This window comes from Diadema antillarum, unplaced genomic scaffold (assembly GCF_040938485.1).
Source record: "Diadema antillarum isolate AM-2024a unplaced genomic scaffold, OU_Dant_1.0 scf00000081, whole genome shotgun sequence".
NCBI lineage: Eukaryota > Metazoa > Echinodermata > Echinoidea > Diadematoida > Diadematidae > Diadema > Diadema antillarum.
In genome coordinates this window covers 2,101,926-2,120,872 of record NW_027270970.1, presented here as the reverse complement: position 1 = coordinate 2,120,872, position 18,947 = coordinate 2,101,926, and the positions used below count along the sequence as shown (strand labels likewise).

Genomic DNA, 18,947 nt, shown 5'->3' with positions numbered 1-18,947 from the left:
AAATGGGCTGAAACCCGTTGACTAATTTGGGGAGTCCCTCGTTGCAAACAGCAGGAAAGGGATGCCCTTATCCCAATCCTCGGGATTGTCTTTAGGGTCTGGTGGTAGCGCTCGAACGCACCTTGGGATTGGGGAGGATAAGCTGACGACTTTAGCTACTTCATACCCAAACGATACATCACCTCTTGTATGCCTGACATGAAATTTGACCCTTGGTCAGACTGCACTTCCTTGGGCAACCCATACCTAGTGAAAAACTGCACTAGAGCATCTACCACAGTTTTAGCAATGATATTTCGCCTTTGGATAGCCTCTGGAAACCGTGCAGACATATCCATGATTATCAAGAGGTACTTATGAGCCGACTTAGTCCTAGGCAAAGGTCCAACACAGTCAACTAGAACCCGACTGAATGGTTCTTGGCGCCGTCTGAGACAAGCCTTTCAACCCAGAGTCTGCCTGCTGTACTTCAACCATGGAAGACTTGCTAAGCAGCCCATTCCTGTTAGCCTCGGAGCCTATACAGCAACCCCGTAATTCAAATCCTTGAAGAAGGTTTCTGCCAACCAAACACCGGAATTCTCCTCCACATCAACAGAATCCGCATCATCTTGATCAGCTCTACGAGCCTGAGACCTAGTCACAACACAATCCGGGAAAATCCCAGGAAACTCCTACTGCAACTGCTCAGTGTCAGCAACCACCACTGGTTTATCCGAAACAACTGGAGACACAACCACCTTGTCCCCAGCCAAGTCATTCCCCAAGAGGAAGTCAATCCCTGCCATAGCTAGGCAACTCTCAGGAACAACTCCAACAGTGACAGGACCAGAAACTAGGTCACACTTCAAATACACTCTATACAGTGGAACTGACATATAACTGCCATCAACAGTCTGAATCAAGACTTTTGCGTTCACTGCACTATCTGGTGGAAAAGTCATACCACCATCCACCATCAACGACTGAGAGGCCCCCGTATCCCGCAGGATAACCACTGGCTTACCTGCCTCACCAGAAGTACATGGGGTCACCTCACCATCAAACAAAATGCTACGATAGCTCGTATCCACCTGCTTTGTCCTATCTTTGAATTTGGCCTGTGTTTCACTGAATGGGATACTCTTTTCGGATAGAACACTTTTTACGTGACAAATCCCACCTCCTTTGTTGCACCATTTTACAACTTCCAACATTGCGACTTTACGTGCCCTGTCTTGTGACAATGAAAGCATTTGATGACATTTGTGCTTGTACTGGACCTTTTGTCAGATAGAGGCTTTGGTGCCGACAAATTTCTGAACCAGCATTTCTTGGATTGCTCGACTGATTTTGGTCTCTCTTATTTCCAGAGAAATTCCTGACAGGTGGTCTGTTCTCATTTTTGTGGATGAGCTCATACTCATGAGCCATAAAGGCTGCTTTATGCAAACTTGTCACCTTGTGCAAATACAACCTCACACTGAAAGCAGCACTCTTTTTGAATTCTTCCAAGAGAAAAACCTCACGTAGATTATCGAAATCCTGATCCACTTTCAGGGATCTGTACCACCTATCAAACATCATTAAATTTTCTTTTTCACGAGCAAACTCAACATGTGTCTGGCCTGGTTTGCGGTACGAATTTCTGAACTTGTGTCTGTACGCCCCTGGCACCAACTCATACGCATTCAGCACAGCTTTCTTGACGGTAGCATAGTCACGTGATTGCTCTTTGGAAAGACGTGAGTACACATCGGCTGCTTTGCCAACAAACTTACTTTGAGGGAGCATGGGCCAAAATTCCTGTGGCCATTTCAAACTGTCAGCCACCTTCTCAAATGACACAAAGTATGCATCAACTCTGTTTTACTTCAAATTTTGGTACCAATCGAATGTTCTTGGCCAAATCAAATTCAGAGGGAGCCCTTATCACGATTTCCCACAGTCTGTCCATGATCCAATATTCAAGTTTTTTTTTTCAATTTCTTTTTCCACTTCTCTAGCTCTTTACTCTCTTTCTGTTTCTAATTTCATATTCCCTTTCTCCATTTCCATTTCTTTCTCTTTCAGTTGCAATTTAGCAAGCTCAAGCAGTGTTTGATCTGAAATTTGAGCTTGATCTGAAGTGTGAACTTCTTCTTCGAGCTCCATAAGACCAGCTACTAAGTCAAGAATCTCTGCCTTTTTTACACCTTGTGGAACATCTACACTTAACCCGTTCCATATGGGAACCTGGTGGCCTGCATATTAAGTCTATGGGAATTTCAGAATTCAGTATGGAACGGGTTAAATGCTGTACAATGACAGTCAAATCACATTTGTGTAACGTTTGCAAATCTTTGAGGGACAAATCTGTCCTCTGAACTAATGCCTGAACATCGATTGTACTGATTGACATCGTCACAAGGTATTATAAACAATACATAATCAGTTCAACTAGTATTTTGTGTGTACTGATAGTCTAGGTTCCGGAATGTTCCAAATCCCAAGTTTTGGCTTTAAATTCACTTCCCGGACACAAGCCCCCAAATTTTGTTACAACCAAAGTCACTCTGAGAATGATCGCACAAAAGAAACAATCAAGTGTGGGGGCGCTGTGACATAGTGGATCCGACTCCCGATCGGAGGACCCGAGTTCGAATCCCGTCCAGTGCTTACGTCCTTGGACAAGATGATTTTACCCACTGTGTCCCTCTCGACCCAGGTGTATAAATGGGTACCTGGCAACGCTAGGGTAATAATAATAGCAGGGCCCTTTGGTAGGGCAGTGGAAACACTGAAGAGGCTACCCTGGGTAAATTTTAATTACTGTTTCATGTCTATTACAATTTATGACGTACCTGGTTTGGGTGTAGGTGGTAGAGTTGGTTCAACTGGAAACAACTCCAATGCCGTAAAAAAGAAAATGAAGACAATAGTTTTTGATATCAACCCATGCTACTTATTTTTCTTGTTAACATCCCTGTTGCTTTTTACCACGAATACTTTACTGTTAATATACATTGTGTTCATTCTGTAGATTCTTTAAGTAAATCAAGCAATACATGAGTTGCAAATATACATTATAATTTTGACGAATGAATTTTTGTCAAATAAGACCTTATCATTATTATTAAGTAATGTTCAGGCGGTTATTAACAGTGATATTGTGGGTACAGACAATGATCAATATAACAAAAGCCTTTAAATATATCTCAGCACAATGAGAGTGTGATAACTTACATGCATAACAGCCAAATCTTAAATCACAAGGTCCATGTAATTCCCTGGAAATGTCCAAAGACGATGTTCGATGCATAGATGAATGATCCTTGATGCACCGATGAATGATTCCTCGATGCACCGATGAATGATTCCTCCGACGTTAATCGATAGGTATAATCCGAGATATAATTAAAGGCTTAACTTTTTAAAGATATATATATATATTTTTTTTTAAACAAAATGATTATCAAAAGGGTAAAAAGTATTCTTTTAAGACTGAAAAACAACAGGGATGTTAACAAGAAAAATAAGTAGTATGGGTTGATAATAAAAATTATTGTCTTCATTTTCCTTTTTACGGCATTGGAATTGTTTCCAGTTGAACCAACTCTACCACCTACACCCAAACCAGGTACGTCATAAATTGTAACAATAGACATGAAACAGTAAATAAAATAAAGTACAGATAAAAGATAAGTTATATAATATGGTGACTTTCCGATTTGTACTGTACTCAGTTCAAATAAAAAAAAATCATAATCAATTTTTTAACAAGTATTAACAATAACGATTATCGCAGCTCTAAACGTAGGCTAATAAGTGTAAGTATTACAGCTGCAAGAAATTCTAAGATAAATTTGTCAGAGGGGCTTAACATTAATTTTTTGCAATAAAAACAAAATGATTAGTAAAAGTGTGAAAAGTATTTCTTTTTCAAAACTGATAAAATGAAAATCAAATTTATCAAAATCAGATATTTTCAGCTCGTGCGGTATGAATGACAAGGAAAATAATGTTAATAGCACCCAGGAAGGGAAAAGGACAGTTACATGAATTACCATCAGATACCATCTACCATTCCCTGTAAATACACATTACGTCAGTCTTGATCTTGATTACCTTAATCTGCAAACCTGGGTTACATAAGTGAGGAAAAAAGCAATCTATGGGCTATGGCCAATGGCGTAAATCCGTGCTGAGGAGTGGGGGGGGGGGGGGGGGGGATGATCGGCGATATTCACCATCACCACGATTGTAAGCCCATAACCGGACGGGTGCAGCCAGTGGCGTACCGTGGCGGGTTGGTCAAGACTTGGGGGGGGGGGGGACCTCGTGGAAGAGCAATTTTGAGGGTGTGTATGCATGCGTGCGTGTGTATGTGTGCGCGCGTATGTGCGTGTGCTGTCAGTCTGGAAACTGTAATGGGAACTACAATACATAACGGAATGTGATACATTCCACTGCGCAGTCATTTTTTCCTTATGGATTATGGAATGACTGTGTGAAACGACAAATTACTGGCAACAACATCAGGAGAATTGCATAACAATTAAATGCGAGCGAGCGGAGCGAGTGAGCTTGACGTTTTTGACATTTTACAGTCCCAAAACTGTCGTTCGTAGCTACATTTTTTCGCTTTGGAAATAAAGGGGGTGCACCGGGCGCAACTGCTGGCAATTACTGGTAGCAACAGCCTAGTAGAATGGCATAACGATTAAATGCGAGCGAGCGAAGCGAGCGAGCTTGAAAATTTTTACATTTTACAATTCCAAAACTGCCGTTTGTAGCTATATTCTATAATTTTGTTCGTTTTGGAAATGAAGAGGGGGGGGGGGGCACCGGGCGCAACTGCTCCTGACAATTAATGGCAGCAGCATCAGAAGAATGGCATAACGATTAAATGCGAGCGAGTGTCAAAAATTTGACATTTTACAGGCCCCCAACTGCCGTTTGTAACTATATTTTTTCGCTTTGGAAATTAAGGGGGCGCACCGGACGCAACTGCTGGCAATTACTGGCAGCGACATCAGGAGAATAACACAACGACTATATATGCGAGCGAGTGAAGCGAGCGAGGTTGAAAATTTTGACATTTTACAGTCCCCAAACTGCCGGTTGTAGCTATATTTTTTCGCTTTGGAAATTAAGGGGCGCACCGGGCGCAACTGCTGGCAATCATTGGCAGCAACATCCTAGTTGAATAGCAAAACGATTAAATGCGAGCGAGCGAAGCGAGCGAGCTTGAAAATCTTGACATTTTACAATTCCAAACTGCCGTTTGTAGCTATATTTTATAATTTTTTTTTTCACTTTGGAAATGAAGGGGGGGGGGGGACGCACCGGGCGCAACTGCTGCTGACAATTACTGCCAGCAACATCAGGAGAATGGCATAACGTTTTAAATGAGAGCGAGCTTCAAAATTTTGACATTTTACAGTCCCAAAATTGCCTTTTGTAGATATGTTTTTTTTTTTTTCGCTGTGGAAATTAAGGGGGCGCACCTGGCGCAATTGCTGGCAATTACTGGCAGCAACATCAGGAGAATGGCATCACGATTAATGCGAGCGAGCGAAGCGAGCGAGCTTCAAAATTTTGACATTTTGTTGTCCTAAAACTGCCGTTTTGTGTAGCTATATTTTTTCGCTTTGGAAATTAGGGAGGGGGCGCACCGGACGCAACTGCTGGCAATTACTGGCAGCGACATCAGGAGAATGACATAACGATTATATAATATGCGAGAGAGCTTGAAAATTTTGACATTTTACAGTCCAAAAACTGCCGTTTGTGTAGCTATATTTTTTTCACATTGGAAATTGGGGGGGGGGGGGGCGCACCAGGCGCTACTGCTGGCAATTACAGGTACCAACATCGGGAGAATGACATAGCGATCAAATGCGAGTGAGCTTGAAAATGTTGAAATTTTACAGTCCCAAAGCTGCCGTTTGTAGCTATACTTTTTTGGCTTTGGAAATGAAGGGGGTGCAACGGGCGCAACTGCTGTCAGTTACTGGCAGTGACATCAGGAGAATGATTAAATGCGAGCGAGCGGAGCGAATGAGCTTGAAAATTTTGACATTTTCCAGTCTCAAAACTGCCGTTTGTAGCTATAAGCCCTGCTTTGGAATAAGAGGGCGCACCGAGCGCAACTGCTGGTAATTACTGGCAGCAACATCAGGAAAATGGCATAGCGATTAAATGCGATCGAGCGGAGCGAGCGAGCTTGAAAATTCTGACATTTTGCCGTCCAAAAACTGCCTTTTGTAGCTATATTTTTTCGCTTTGGAAATTGAGAGGGGGGGGGGGGGGAGCGGATCCGTCACTGGTAGTCAAGGGTGTCGGTTTCTCTTCATGATTTGGGGAGGTATGACCAGCGAGGGGGCGTCGAAGCTACCAATTGGGGGAAGGATATCCAAACTCTGCACTTTAGAACACCCTCTAATGATATTGTTTGTGTTCGTGTGTGTGTGTGGGTGTGGGTATAATGTGTTTTATATACATGAAAGAGTTAGGAAATAGCCCAGGTCAAGTCTTATTATTGGCAATGCAAGACATTTTGATATAGACTAGTATGTAAAACAACACCGCAAAATCATTAATGATCTAGCTTTGATATAACGAAGCGTAAGGTACAAAGGTGTACATTCTACATCACATTGCGCAACATTGCAGCGACTCTTTGCCGTTCGGATGTTCTGATGTGTACACTGCGCAAATCCTGCTTATATTCAGAAAGCCAACCCGGAATCACGCTGAATCTCAATAATTTGTCGGCTCCGGACTTTTTGAACAATGTTTCACACTATATACCTCTTTAACTATATGGTTAAAAGAAATCTTAGAAAAATATCTTACTTCTTGATCCCCCTTTCATGTCGATTTCAAAAGCAGTTTACTAACCCTTGAATTACCATTTTGGTAAGTTTTTTATTCTTTTTTTACCAGCGGATGGGGGGGGGGGAGCTTAGCGCCCCCCCCCCCACACACACACACACTTAACAGGGATCAAATTAATGTACCACTCTTTTGCATGAAATATAAAGTATGAGGAAAGTGGCAGCAAAAATATGAAGACTTTTTGTTTTTGTTTGTTTGTTTGTTTTTTGTTCTTTTGCTTGTCAGGGGACTGCCGACTTTTGGCGGAAAATCAGACCTTGAAAGGACAAAGAATTTTTGTTGTTGTTTCTCTTATGTTTTGATTTTCTTTTTTCTTGACTGACAGGTGATTTTGACCCCCCTTTAAAAACGTACCATAGCCCTGAATAATGCCCAAATATATTCAATAAAATGGTAATATGGATCTCCATTTCTTTGTATGTAATAACGTAACGGTATTATCTTCCTGTAGGTATTGTATTTTTCTATTTTCTTGATGTAAGTCAATAAATCAATCATCCCAGGGGCATCGTTCTGTTTTAATGATGGTGGGTGGGGGGGGGGGGGGGGGGGACTTGGAGTTGGAATATCTGTGCGAGGGAGCAGAGCGACCGAGGGTTACAGCTCGTTATTCCGAAGGTTCGTTATTCCGAAGGCTCTTTATTCCTAAGATTCGTTATTCCGAATGTTCATTGTTCCGAATTTCATTTACGGATTAACCAATCTTCGGAATAACGCCACAAATTTTCGAATTAACAAACCCTTTTTCATTTTCGGATTAACGAACCTGTAGATATAGGGAATATGCGTGTTTCGGATTAACGACCCTTCGGAATAATGAACCTTCGGAATAACGAACAGCACCCGCCACCGAGTGGGGGGAGGGTTATACCCCCTCTCAGACGAGGAAGATTTTGCATTTTCAGACCTGAAATTAAGCGATTTGGTGCACACTTTTGGTGAAATTTTGGATTTACGTGTTTACATGCAGGCCTATACTATTTGACGTTGTCAACGTCTGGGCCATACCTTATGTCGATATTACTGTCTTTGCGAGCGAGCAAAGCGAGCGAGCGCTTGAGGAAATTATGTATACATTATCCTACAAGACTGTTCAGCTCTGTTACCTGTCTGGAGGCGGGCGTACGAACGTCATGCAATATGCCAAAATTGATATAATCACATTTCTGCTTCCTCCATTTCCCCCTCAAATTTCGGGGGGGGGGGGGGAATGATTGTACAGGCCACCCCCCCCCCCCCCTCCTCCGTTTCAGGCGGGATATATCCCCCATCCCCCTCCCCCCCCCCGGGATTTACGCCCATGTCTATGGCAAGCTTTGAAATATACAAATGTTGAATAAACTTCAGAACTGAACAAAACCTAAAAGGTCCATACAGGAAATGAAAATGCTAAGGCAGCCAAATATGTCATATTGAAACAACGTCCGTTACATCTATATGCGCGGAAGGCAATAGCTATGAGATACTCTTGTTTCAAGAATGACGCCAATTTGTTTGACGAAAAAAAAGAATCAGGAAAACGAACGATAAAACAGGAATGTTTGTTTTTTTCAAAACATTCCCTTACCGCTTTGCCTCAAATACTTTACTGCTAACATAAAAGGGGACCTGATGGAAAGAGTGATTCCTTAGCTGTGGTTGGTACTGAAAGTATTGAATCACAAACACAACAATACGAAAAGGGCTTTATCACTACGCTCTGATTCTTAGAACAGATCAAGAGTGATTTTCTTAAAGAATCTAGAAAAAGAACACCATGAATATTAGCAGTAAAGTATTCGTAGCAAAAAGAGACAGGAATGCTGCAGCTGAAACAAAAATGAGCAATATGGGTTGATAATCAAAATTGTTGTCTTGATTTTCTCTTTCACGGCATTGGAATCGTTTCCAGTTGAACCAACTCTACCACCTACTCCCGAACCAGGTACGTCATACTTTGTGATAATAGAAATGATAAAGTGATTCGAATAGAGTACAGATAAAGACCAAGTTGTATGACATGTTGACTTTCCGATGTGTTTTTTTCTCTATTGTTAAGATTTAATATCATATTTGTTTTTAAATTTAGATAACGTGCATCTCCACGTATCTCTCCTAGTGTAACGAGAGTAAACCAATATGAGCGAATCTAAATTACATTATCTGAAAGATAACATGATGATATTTTACTTGGATTGTTTGTTCTTTTTATTTGATTTGATTTGATTTTATTGGTTTCTGCATTATATCATTGCTCATGCAGATACATAAACAAATATCATATACATTAATGGTACCATACATATAAATGGATATACATGAACATTAGTTGCTAACAAAATGAGTTTTTTCATTGCCTTTAGAATATACAGCAATACACTTCTTCATTGCCTGTACAATGTCCAACAGAACAGTGATGCAATGAATAACGCAGAAGGGCTACAGCTTAAGCATTGCTTGATTTGCATGCAGCCCTTTTCATTTCCTGTAACGAGTATTAACAGTAACGATTCTCGCAGCTCTAAACGTAGGCTGGAAAAAGTATTACAGCTGCCTATAGATTCTAATGTATAGGTTAGTCAACACGTTTAAAGTCTGAGATATTTCTTTATTAGAGGGTATTTGCAAACTCAGGAAAAATACGAAGCGAATAATCTGTCAAATCAACTATAAAAGAAGGAGAAAAAAAGAACAAAACGTGACTGTTTAGTAAAATTCAATAAGGATTACTTTAACAGACTCAGGGATATATACTCAAAAGGACACGGACGATAAAACATATAAGGCACAGCTAATAACGCTTATTATTATGATGCATACAAGAGCGGTGTGTAAGACAAGATCTCACGCAGTAGACAACACTGAAGAACAAATATAATATATCTTATGAGAAAACAAAGCAGGCAGGAGAACAATTTCGAAACGAGTAGGGGCGCGACCTTAGTCTCCTCAAATACACATAGTAGGCAGTCAATAACATGTGAACAGTGCACACTTTAAAAAATAAAGTACCTTCATTTGGATTGTTCAAGCAAGATGTCTGAGTAAGCGAAAAGGAAAAAAAAGGCGAGAAACACTCATGAAAGTAAAAATAAAGTGGGAAAAGCACGTCATGTAAAAACTGAAGCGTGATATTCAATCCAAATTTCAGGACAGTTATATGCGGAGCTAAACAGATAAGATTTTTTTTTCTGGTATGAAAAGGCAATTTACATTAAAAAAAGTTGTAGAATTTACATGTATAACCTATGAGAGTAACATTCAGGATACGAATATAATTAAAACAAATCAAATAGTTCGTATTATACAAACCCTTTTTCATTTTCGGATTAACGAACCTGTAGATATAGGGAATATGCGTGTTTCGGATTAACGACCCTTCGGATTAATGAACCTTCGGAATAGCGTACCTTCGGAATAACGAACACAGCACCCGCCACCGAGTGGGGGGAGGGTTATACCCCCTCTCAGACGAGGAAGATTTTGCATTTTCAGACCTGAAATTAAGCGATTTGGTGCACACTTTTGGTGAAATTTTGGATTTACGTGTTTACATGCAGGCCTATACTATTTGACGTTGTCAACGTCTGGGCCATACCTCATGTCGATATTACTGTTTATGCGAGCGAGCGAGGCGAGCGAGCGCCTGAGGAAATTATGTATACATTATCCTACAAGACTGTTCAGCTCTGTTACCTGTCTGGAGGCGGGCGTACGAACGTCATGCAATATGCCAAAATTGATATAATCACATTTCTGCTTCCTCCATTTCCCCCTCAAATTTCGGGGGGGGGGGGGGGGAAATGATTGTACAGGCCACCCCCCCCCCCCCCCTCCTCCGTTTCAGGCGGGATATATCCCCCATCCCCCCCCCCCCCCCCCTCACCGGGATATACGCCCATGTCTATGGTAAGCTTTGAAATATACAAATGTTGAATAAACTTCAGAACTGAACAAAACCTAAAAGGTCCATACAGCAAATGAAAATGCTAAGGCCGCCAAATATGTCACATTGAAACAACGTCCGTTACATTTATATGCGCGGAAGGCAATAGCTATACTCTTGTTCCAAGAATGACGCCAATTTGTTTGACAAAAAAAGAATCAGGAAAACGAACGATAAAACAGGAATGCTTGATTTTTTTCAAAACATTCCCTTACCTCTTTGCCTCAAATACGTTACTGCTAACATAAAAGGGGACCTGATGGAAAGAGTGATTCCTTAGCTGTGGTTGGTACTGAAAGTATTGAATCACAAACACAGCAATACGAAAAGGGCTTTATCACTATACGCTCTGATTCTTAGAACAGATCAAGAGTGATTTTCTTAAAGAATCTAGAAAAAGAACACCATGAATATTAGCAGTAAAGTATTCGTAGCAAAAAGAGACAGGAATGCTGCAGCTGAAACAAAAATGAGCAATATGGGTTGATAATCAAAATTAATGTCTTGATTTTCTCTTTCACGGCATTGGAATCGTTTCCAGTTGAACCAACTCTACCACCTACACCCGAACCAGGTACGTCATACTTTGTGATAATAGAAATGATAAAGTGATTCGAATAGAGTACAGATAAAGGCCAAGTTGTATGACATGTTGACTTTCCGATGCGTTTTTTTCTCTATTGTTAAGATTTAATATCATATTTGTTATTACCTTTAGATAACGTGCATCTCCACGTATCTCTCCTAGTGTAACGAGAGTAAACCAATATGAGCGAATCTAAATTACATTATCTGAAAGATAAAATGATGATATTTTACTTGGATTGTTTGTTTGTTTTTGATTTGATTTGATTTGATTTTATTGGTTTCTGCATTATATCATTGCTCATGCAGATACATAAACATAATGGTACCATACATATAAATGGATATACATGAACATTAGTTGCTAACAAAATGAGTTTTTTCATTATCTTTAGAATATACAGCAATACACTTCTTCATTGCCTGTACAATGTCCAACAGAACAGTGATGCAATGAATAACGCAGAAGGGCTACAGCTTAAGTATTGCTTGATTTGCATGCAGCCCTTTTCATTTCCTGTAACGAGTATTAACAGTAACGATTCTCGAAGCTTTAAACGTAGGCTGGAAAAAGTATTACAGCTGCCTATAGATTCTAATGTATAGGTTAGTCAACACGTTTAAAGTCTGAGATATTTTTTCATTAGAGGGTATTTGCAAACTCAGGAAAAATACGAAGCGAATAATCTGTCAAATCAACTATAAAAGAAGGAGAAAAAAAGAACAAAACGTGACTGTTTAGTAAAATTCAATAAGGATTACTTTAACAGACTCAGGGATATATACTCAAAAGGACACGGACGATAAAACATATAAGGCACAGCTAATAACGCTTATTATTATGATGCATACAAGAGCGGTGTGTAAGACAAGATCTCACGCAGTAGACAACACTGAAGAACAAATATAATATATCTTATGAGAAAACAAAGCAGGCAGGAGAACAATTTCGAAACGAGTAGGGGCGCGACCATAAGGGCTTTTTACACTTGTGTTTCTTAACCCCGGACTTTCTCTGACCCAGGACTATCGTTAGTCCCGTACCAATTTTTTCAGCTTTTTACACTCGCCAATTAGTCCCGTACTATCTCTTGTCCGGGGCTAAGGGGAAAACTAACCTTTTTACACTCATATTTCTTAGCCCCGGACTTTCCAAACCACATGAATATTCATAATTACGCTGTGTACTGTATGCGTACACGCACGCACCGGCAGCACTTGATAACCTCGTTTCTGATTGGTCAGTGAGGGTCGCACTTCGTCTCCGTCGCTTAGCCCAGGATTATTTTTTCGTTCTGTTTACACTCACTTGCTTGGCACCGCAATTGCGGTGCTAGCACCGCAATTGCGGTGCTAACCCCTGCTATTTTGCAGGGCCAGATAGTACCGTACTATCGGTGGGGCTAGCCCACTTTGGCAAAAACGAGTGTAAACAGAAAGTGGGCTAAGGATAGTCCCGTACCAACGGTGGGGCTAAGGCCCCCCCCCCCCCTTAGCCCCACCGTTGGTCCGGGGCTAAGCAAAAATTTACAAGTGTAAAAAGCCCTTTAGTCTCCTCAAATACACATAGTAGGCAGTCAATAACATGTGAACAGTGCACACTTTAAAAAATAAAGTACCTTCATTTGGATTGTTCAAGCAAGATGTCTGAGTAAGCGAAAAGGAAAAAAAAAGGCGAGAAACACTCATGAAAGTAAAAATAAAGTGGGAAAAGCACGTTATGTAAAAACTGAAGTGTGATATTCAATCCAAATTTCAGCACAGTTATATGCGGAGCTAAACAGGTAAGGTTTTTTTTTTCTGGTATGAAAAGGTAATTTACATTAAAAAAAGTTGTAGAATTTACATGTATAACCTATGAGAGTGACATTCAGGATACGAATATAATTAAAACAAATCAAATAGTTCGTATAACCATATGCATTTAATGTAAATGTAGAAAACATCATGAAAATGGAAAAGAATAAACAAGAACATATTATATCAGGCTATCTTGATGAGCATGACGCCCAATTCAGACTTTTTTAGAAACAGTACCAAAAAACAAACTAATTTTCTATTTACACTGCGAAAAGCAACGGGAATATAAAAAGTATGAGTAGAATGGGTTACTAATCAAGATTCTTGTCTTCATTTTCTTTTATACGGCATTGGAATCGTTTCCAGTTGAACCAACTCTACCACCTACATCCGAACCAGGTACGTCAAACTTTGTGAAAGTAGAAATGATACAGTGATTCGGTTAAAGTACAGATAACAGGCAAGATATGAAATATGGTGATTTCTGTTTTGTTCTGTTCTCAATAATTCAGATTAAAAATCATAATCCAATTTTTATTTCATAATCCCCAAGTATCTCCATGTGTAACAACAGTGGACGAATATGAGCAAATCTATATTACATAGCTGAATGACATTATGATAGGATTCTACTTGGGGAAAAAAGTCCTTTATAGAGTAACAGTAACGATTATTTCAGCTCTAAACCTAGGCTGAAAAAAGTGCTAGTATTACAACTGCCTCGAAATTCTAAGATATTTTTTTTTTTGACGGAAACAAAAATGTTTATCAACATGAAAATTAATTCATCAAAATTATAATATTTGTATTTGCAAACTCATCAAAATTACCTATACAGTATGGCAGGACTCTGTTGATGCACTTAAAATCTGGTGCAGTCAAAAAAATCAGTACGATTGAAAATACAAAACGAATAAATCGGAACTAATAAAATGATTCAAGCAAATAACAGATATAATCTAATAATATATGTTAACTCTCCGATTTGTTTTTCCTCATTATTTTGTTTAAATTCTAAATCATAATCCAGTTTTTACTCTAGATAACATTATATAACGAGAGTAGACGAATGTGAGCAATTCTAAATTACATCGCTGAAAGACACTAGGATGAGATTCCACTTGGAGACTCTCAGGCACGGACTTAATTTTTTTTTTTTCAGTCAACCTGCCTGATGGCATCCCAGCACTCGACAGCGGAATCGTACCTGTCGATTCCGTCATTGCCTCATCTTCCACAAACGAAAACCCCACTAGACGTGTGCCGCTCGACAGCGAGCCTCAGGACGGATTAGGAGGAAGCTGGTGTGCACTAGACAACAATGATGGACAATGGATTGAGATGGACCTTGGTAGGGAACGGGAAATCATTGCAGTGGTCGTGCAGGGAGATCCCAGCAGTGACTCGTGGGTCTCTGAATACACCTTGGATTTTGCTAATGAAAACGGTTTCACGTGGTACTATGGCTGGGAAGAACCCAAGGTGAGTTCCTGGTACAGCACAGTTCGTGGGGTACGTAATTATAAACCCACAAATATTGTTTTGTCATAGTGACGCAGTTGAGTTTTTTTTCGTGGTTTCAATCTGAAAATCAAAGTTTGAGGTAAAACGTGTTAAGAAAATTGCTAGCTTAAAAGACATTACGTCTGCATCGAACTGGCATACGTTGTTGGAATTGTTTAGTCACTTTCATGATATATAATTGCCTTTATATTCCATAGGCCAATAGCCTCCATAGCTCAAAATCGTATTCAAAAGACTACTTTCATACTATGACATTCGATTTATTCTAGTATTTTCATCAAAGACAGATTTATTGAAGAGGATAAGTCCCTTAGAAGACGGAATAATCAAATAAACATCCAGTATCCATTCTCATTTCACAGAAAATCCAAGGGAGCACTAGTAGCAATCGTTACGCTCCTTTTCTCTTCGACCATGGCATCAGGGCTCGCAGAATCACGCTCAACCCAACGAAATGGAATCACAACATTTGCCTGCGTTGGGAGGTTTACTTCATTCCCGAATGTAAGCTCACAATAGAACAGCAGCATATGAATAATTTCACTTTTGTTTTCAGGCGGGAAAAAAAATCAACACAAAAATTTGTCCAGCAGTTTAATGTCAAGATGTTGTAATATGTAGCTTTAGCGTGAATAATAGTATGCAATATCCTCCCCTGAGGCTGCTTACTTCCAAGTGTCTTTTTGTTCCTTTTCAACTGAACATGATGTCTTTCTATAGACACCTGTTGTAGAAGGATTGAAATTGTTAGACACTTGCATATTTCAATTTCTTGTCTTTTTACATTTATACAATCAAAGAATCAGAAAGCAATAACAAACAAGAAAAACCAAAACAAAGGGCTTACCCGCACTTCTTAGCCCTCTGGTACCATACACACACACTCACAAACAAATTCATTTTTCCTGCTGCCACTTCCGAGATTAAAAGTTTAGGGCACAAATGGTTAGACCCTATGTATAATGATAATAAGAATGATAATAACAGTAATGATAATGATGATAATAATAATGATAACATGATAAAATAATGACAATATAGATGCCACCTGTATGAGAGACACGCGTGGTAAGTACCATGTTTTTGTAAGTATTAACATAACAACGAAAAGGGTTCATGTCGTGAAGTTCTGCTTCTTAGAAAATATAAGAGTAATGTACTCATAGAATCTACAAAAAAAATATAGTGTTTATGAGCATAGCAATATTCGAGGCAAAAAGCTAAAGAAGTATCTTAATTAGAAGATAAGTAGAATGGATTGATAATCAAATTGCTGTCCCTATTTTGTCTTTCACGTCATTGGAATCGTTTCCAGTTGAACCAACTCCTCCACCTACACCCGAACCAGGTATGTCGTACGTTGTGATAATAGAAAATGGGATGATACAGTGATTCAAATAAAGAACAGTAAAAGGCAAGATATATTTTATTTTCCTCAGTTGTTAAGAATAAAAATCACAATTCAGTTTTTATTCCAGATTATGTAGCTCTCCTGGTATAACGAGAGTAAAAGAATATGAGTAAATCTAAATTACATATCTGAATGACATCATGCAGAGATTCTACTTTGGATTCTTTTACACATTTCCATTAAAGAGCAACAATACCGATTATCTCAGCTCTAAAAGTAGGCTGAAAAAATGTAATTATAACAGCTGCTTAGAGATTCTAAGATAGAATTATCAGAAGGCTTAACGTTTTAAAGATTTTTAAAAAACAAAACAAAATTATTATCAAAAGTGTGAGAAGTATTCTTTTAAGGCTGACAAAGTTATGAACATGAAATTCATCAAAATTATAATGTATATTTGCAACTAATGAATTGCTTGATTTACTTAAAGAATCTACAGAAAGAACACATTGTATATCAGTGGTAAAGTATTCGTAGCAAAAAGCAACAGGAATGTTAAAAAGAAAAATGAGTAGCATGGGTTGATAATAAAAATTGTCGTCTTCATTGTCTTACTCTATTGGAATCGTTTCCAGTTGAACCAACTCTACCACCTACATCCGAACCAGGTACGTCATACTTTGTGAAAGTTGAAATGATGCAGTGATTCGGTTAAAGTACAGATAAAAGGCAAGATATGAAATATGGTGACTTTCTGTTTTGTTCTGTTCTCAATGATTCAGATTAAAAATCATAATCCAGTTTTTATGTCATAATCCCCACGTATCTCCATGTATTACAACAGTGGACGAATATGAGCAAATCTAAATTACATAGCTGAATGATATTATGATAAGATTCTACTTGGGAAAAAAGGTCCTTTATAGAGTAAGAGTAACGATTATCTCAGCTCTAAACCTAGGCTGAAAAAAAGTGCTAGTATGACAGCTGCCTCGAAATTCTAAGATATTTTTGTAAGAAGGCTTAACGTTCAAGATTTTTTTTTTAACGGAAACAAAAATGTTTATCAACATGAAAATGAATTCATCAAAATTATGATATTTGTATTTGCAAACTCATCAAAATTACCTATACAGTATGGCAGGACTCTGTCGACGCACTTAAAATCTGGTGCAGTCAAAAAAAATCAGTACGATTAAAAATACAAAACGAATAAATCAAAACTAATAAAATGATTGAAGTAAATAACAGATATAATTTAGTTATATGCATTATGTTAACTCTCCGATCTGTTTTTTCCTCGTTATTTTGTTGAAATTCTAAATCATAATTCAGTTTTTATTCTAGATAACATTGTATAACGAGAGTAGACGAATATGAGCAATTCTACATTACATCGCTGAAAGACACCAGGATGAGATTCCACTTGGAGACTCTCAGGCACGGACTTAATTTTTTTTTTCAGTCAATCTGCCCGATGGCATCCCAGCACTCGACAGCGGAATCGTACCTGTCGATTCCGTCATTGCCTCATCTTCCACAAACGAAAACCCCACTAGACGTGTGCCGCTCGACAGCGAGCCTCAGGACGGATTAGGAGGAAGCTGGTGTGCACTAGACAACAATGATGGACAATGGATTGAGATGGACCTTGGTAGGGAACGGGAAATCATTGCAGTGGTCGTGCAGGGAGATCCCAGCAGTGACTCGTGGGTCTCTGAATACACCTTGGATTTTACTAATGAAAACGGTTTCACGTGGTACTATGGCTGGGAAGAACCCAAGGTGAGTTCCTTGTACAGCACAGTTCGTGGGGTACGTAATTATAAACCCACAAATATTGTTTTGTCATAGTGACGCAGTTGAGTTTTTTTCGTGGTTTCAATCTGAAAATCAAAGTTTGAGGTAAAACGTGTTCAGAAAATTGCTAGCTTAAAAGACATTACGTCTGCATCGAACTGGCATACGTTGTTGGGATTGTTTAGTCACTTTCATGATATATAATCGCCTTTATATTCCATAGGCCAACAGCCTCCACAGCTCAAAATCGTATTCAAAAGACTACTTTCATACTATGACATTCGATTTATTCAAGTATTTTCATCAAAGACAGATTTATTGAAGAGGATAAGATCCTTAGAAGACTGAATAATCAAATAAACATCCAGTATCAATTCTCATTTCACAGAAAATCCAAGGAAGCACTAGTACCAATCGTTACGCTCCTTTCCTCTTCGACCATGGCATCAGGGCTCGCAGAATCACGCTCAACCCAACGAAATGGAATCACAACATTTGCCTGCGTTGGGAGGTTTACTTCATTCCCGAATGTAAGCTCACAATAGAACAGCAGCATATGAATAATTTCACTTTTGTTTTCAGGAGGGAAAAATATCAAGACAAAAATTGGACTAGCAGTTTAATGTTAAGATGTTCTAATACGTTGCGAGAGGTTTTTTCATCAGTTGAAGCTTTAGCGTGAATACTTATATGCAATATCCTCCCCTGAGGCTACTTACTTCCTCGTGTGTCTCTGTTTCTTTTCAACTGAACATGATGTCTATAGACAGCTGTTTTAGGAGGATTGGAATTGTTGGACAATTGCACTCTTTATATTTTTTGTCCTTTTACATTTGCACAATCAAAGAACTAGATTGCAACTTCTATGCCCTCTGGTACAATACACACACACAGACAGAAACAAACAAATAAACACCTTTTTTCCCCTGCTGCCACGTCCGGATAAGAAATGTTAGAGGCGCAATAATAATAATATCATTTATAAAGTTTTCCCGGCTAATTTCGCACTTTTGTCAGTCCATTCGATAAAAGGTTCATTCAATTTCGCAAAAATCATCGTCACTGCCCATTCTGTCGTTCAAAATTGCAACTTGTTCGTTC

At 39.1% G+C, this 18,947-nt stretch overlaps 1 protein-coding gene across 1 annotated transcript in view; it reads left to right on the top strand.

Annotated features, from left to right (window-relative positions):
* LOC139717737 (uncharacterized) overlaps positions 1 to 17,900 on the top strand; it is a 35,052-nt gene extending 17,152 nt beyond the window's left edge. Inside the window, exons 9-12 of the mRNA XM_071629238.1 lie at positions 14,334 to 14,653; positions 15,058 to 15,199; positions 16,011 to 16,043; positions 17,512 to 17,900. Of these exons, the coding sequence (XP_071485339.1) occupies positions 14,334 to 14,653; positions 15,058 to 15,199; positions 16,011 to 16,043; positions 17,512 to 17,900 (884 nt within the window). The remainder of the gene's footprint in view (positions 1 to 14,333; positions 14,654 to 15,057; positions 15,200 to 16,010; positions 16,044 to 17,511) is intronic.
* Positions 17,901 to 18,947: the final 1,047 nt, after the last annotated feature.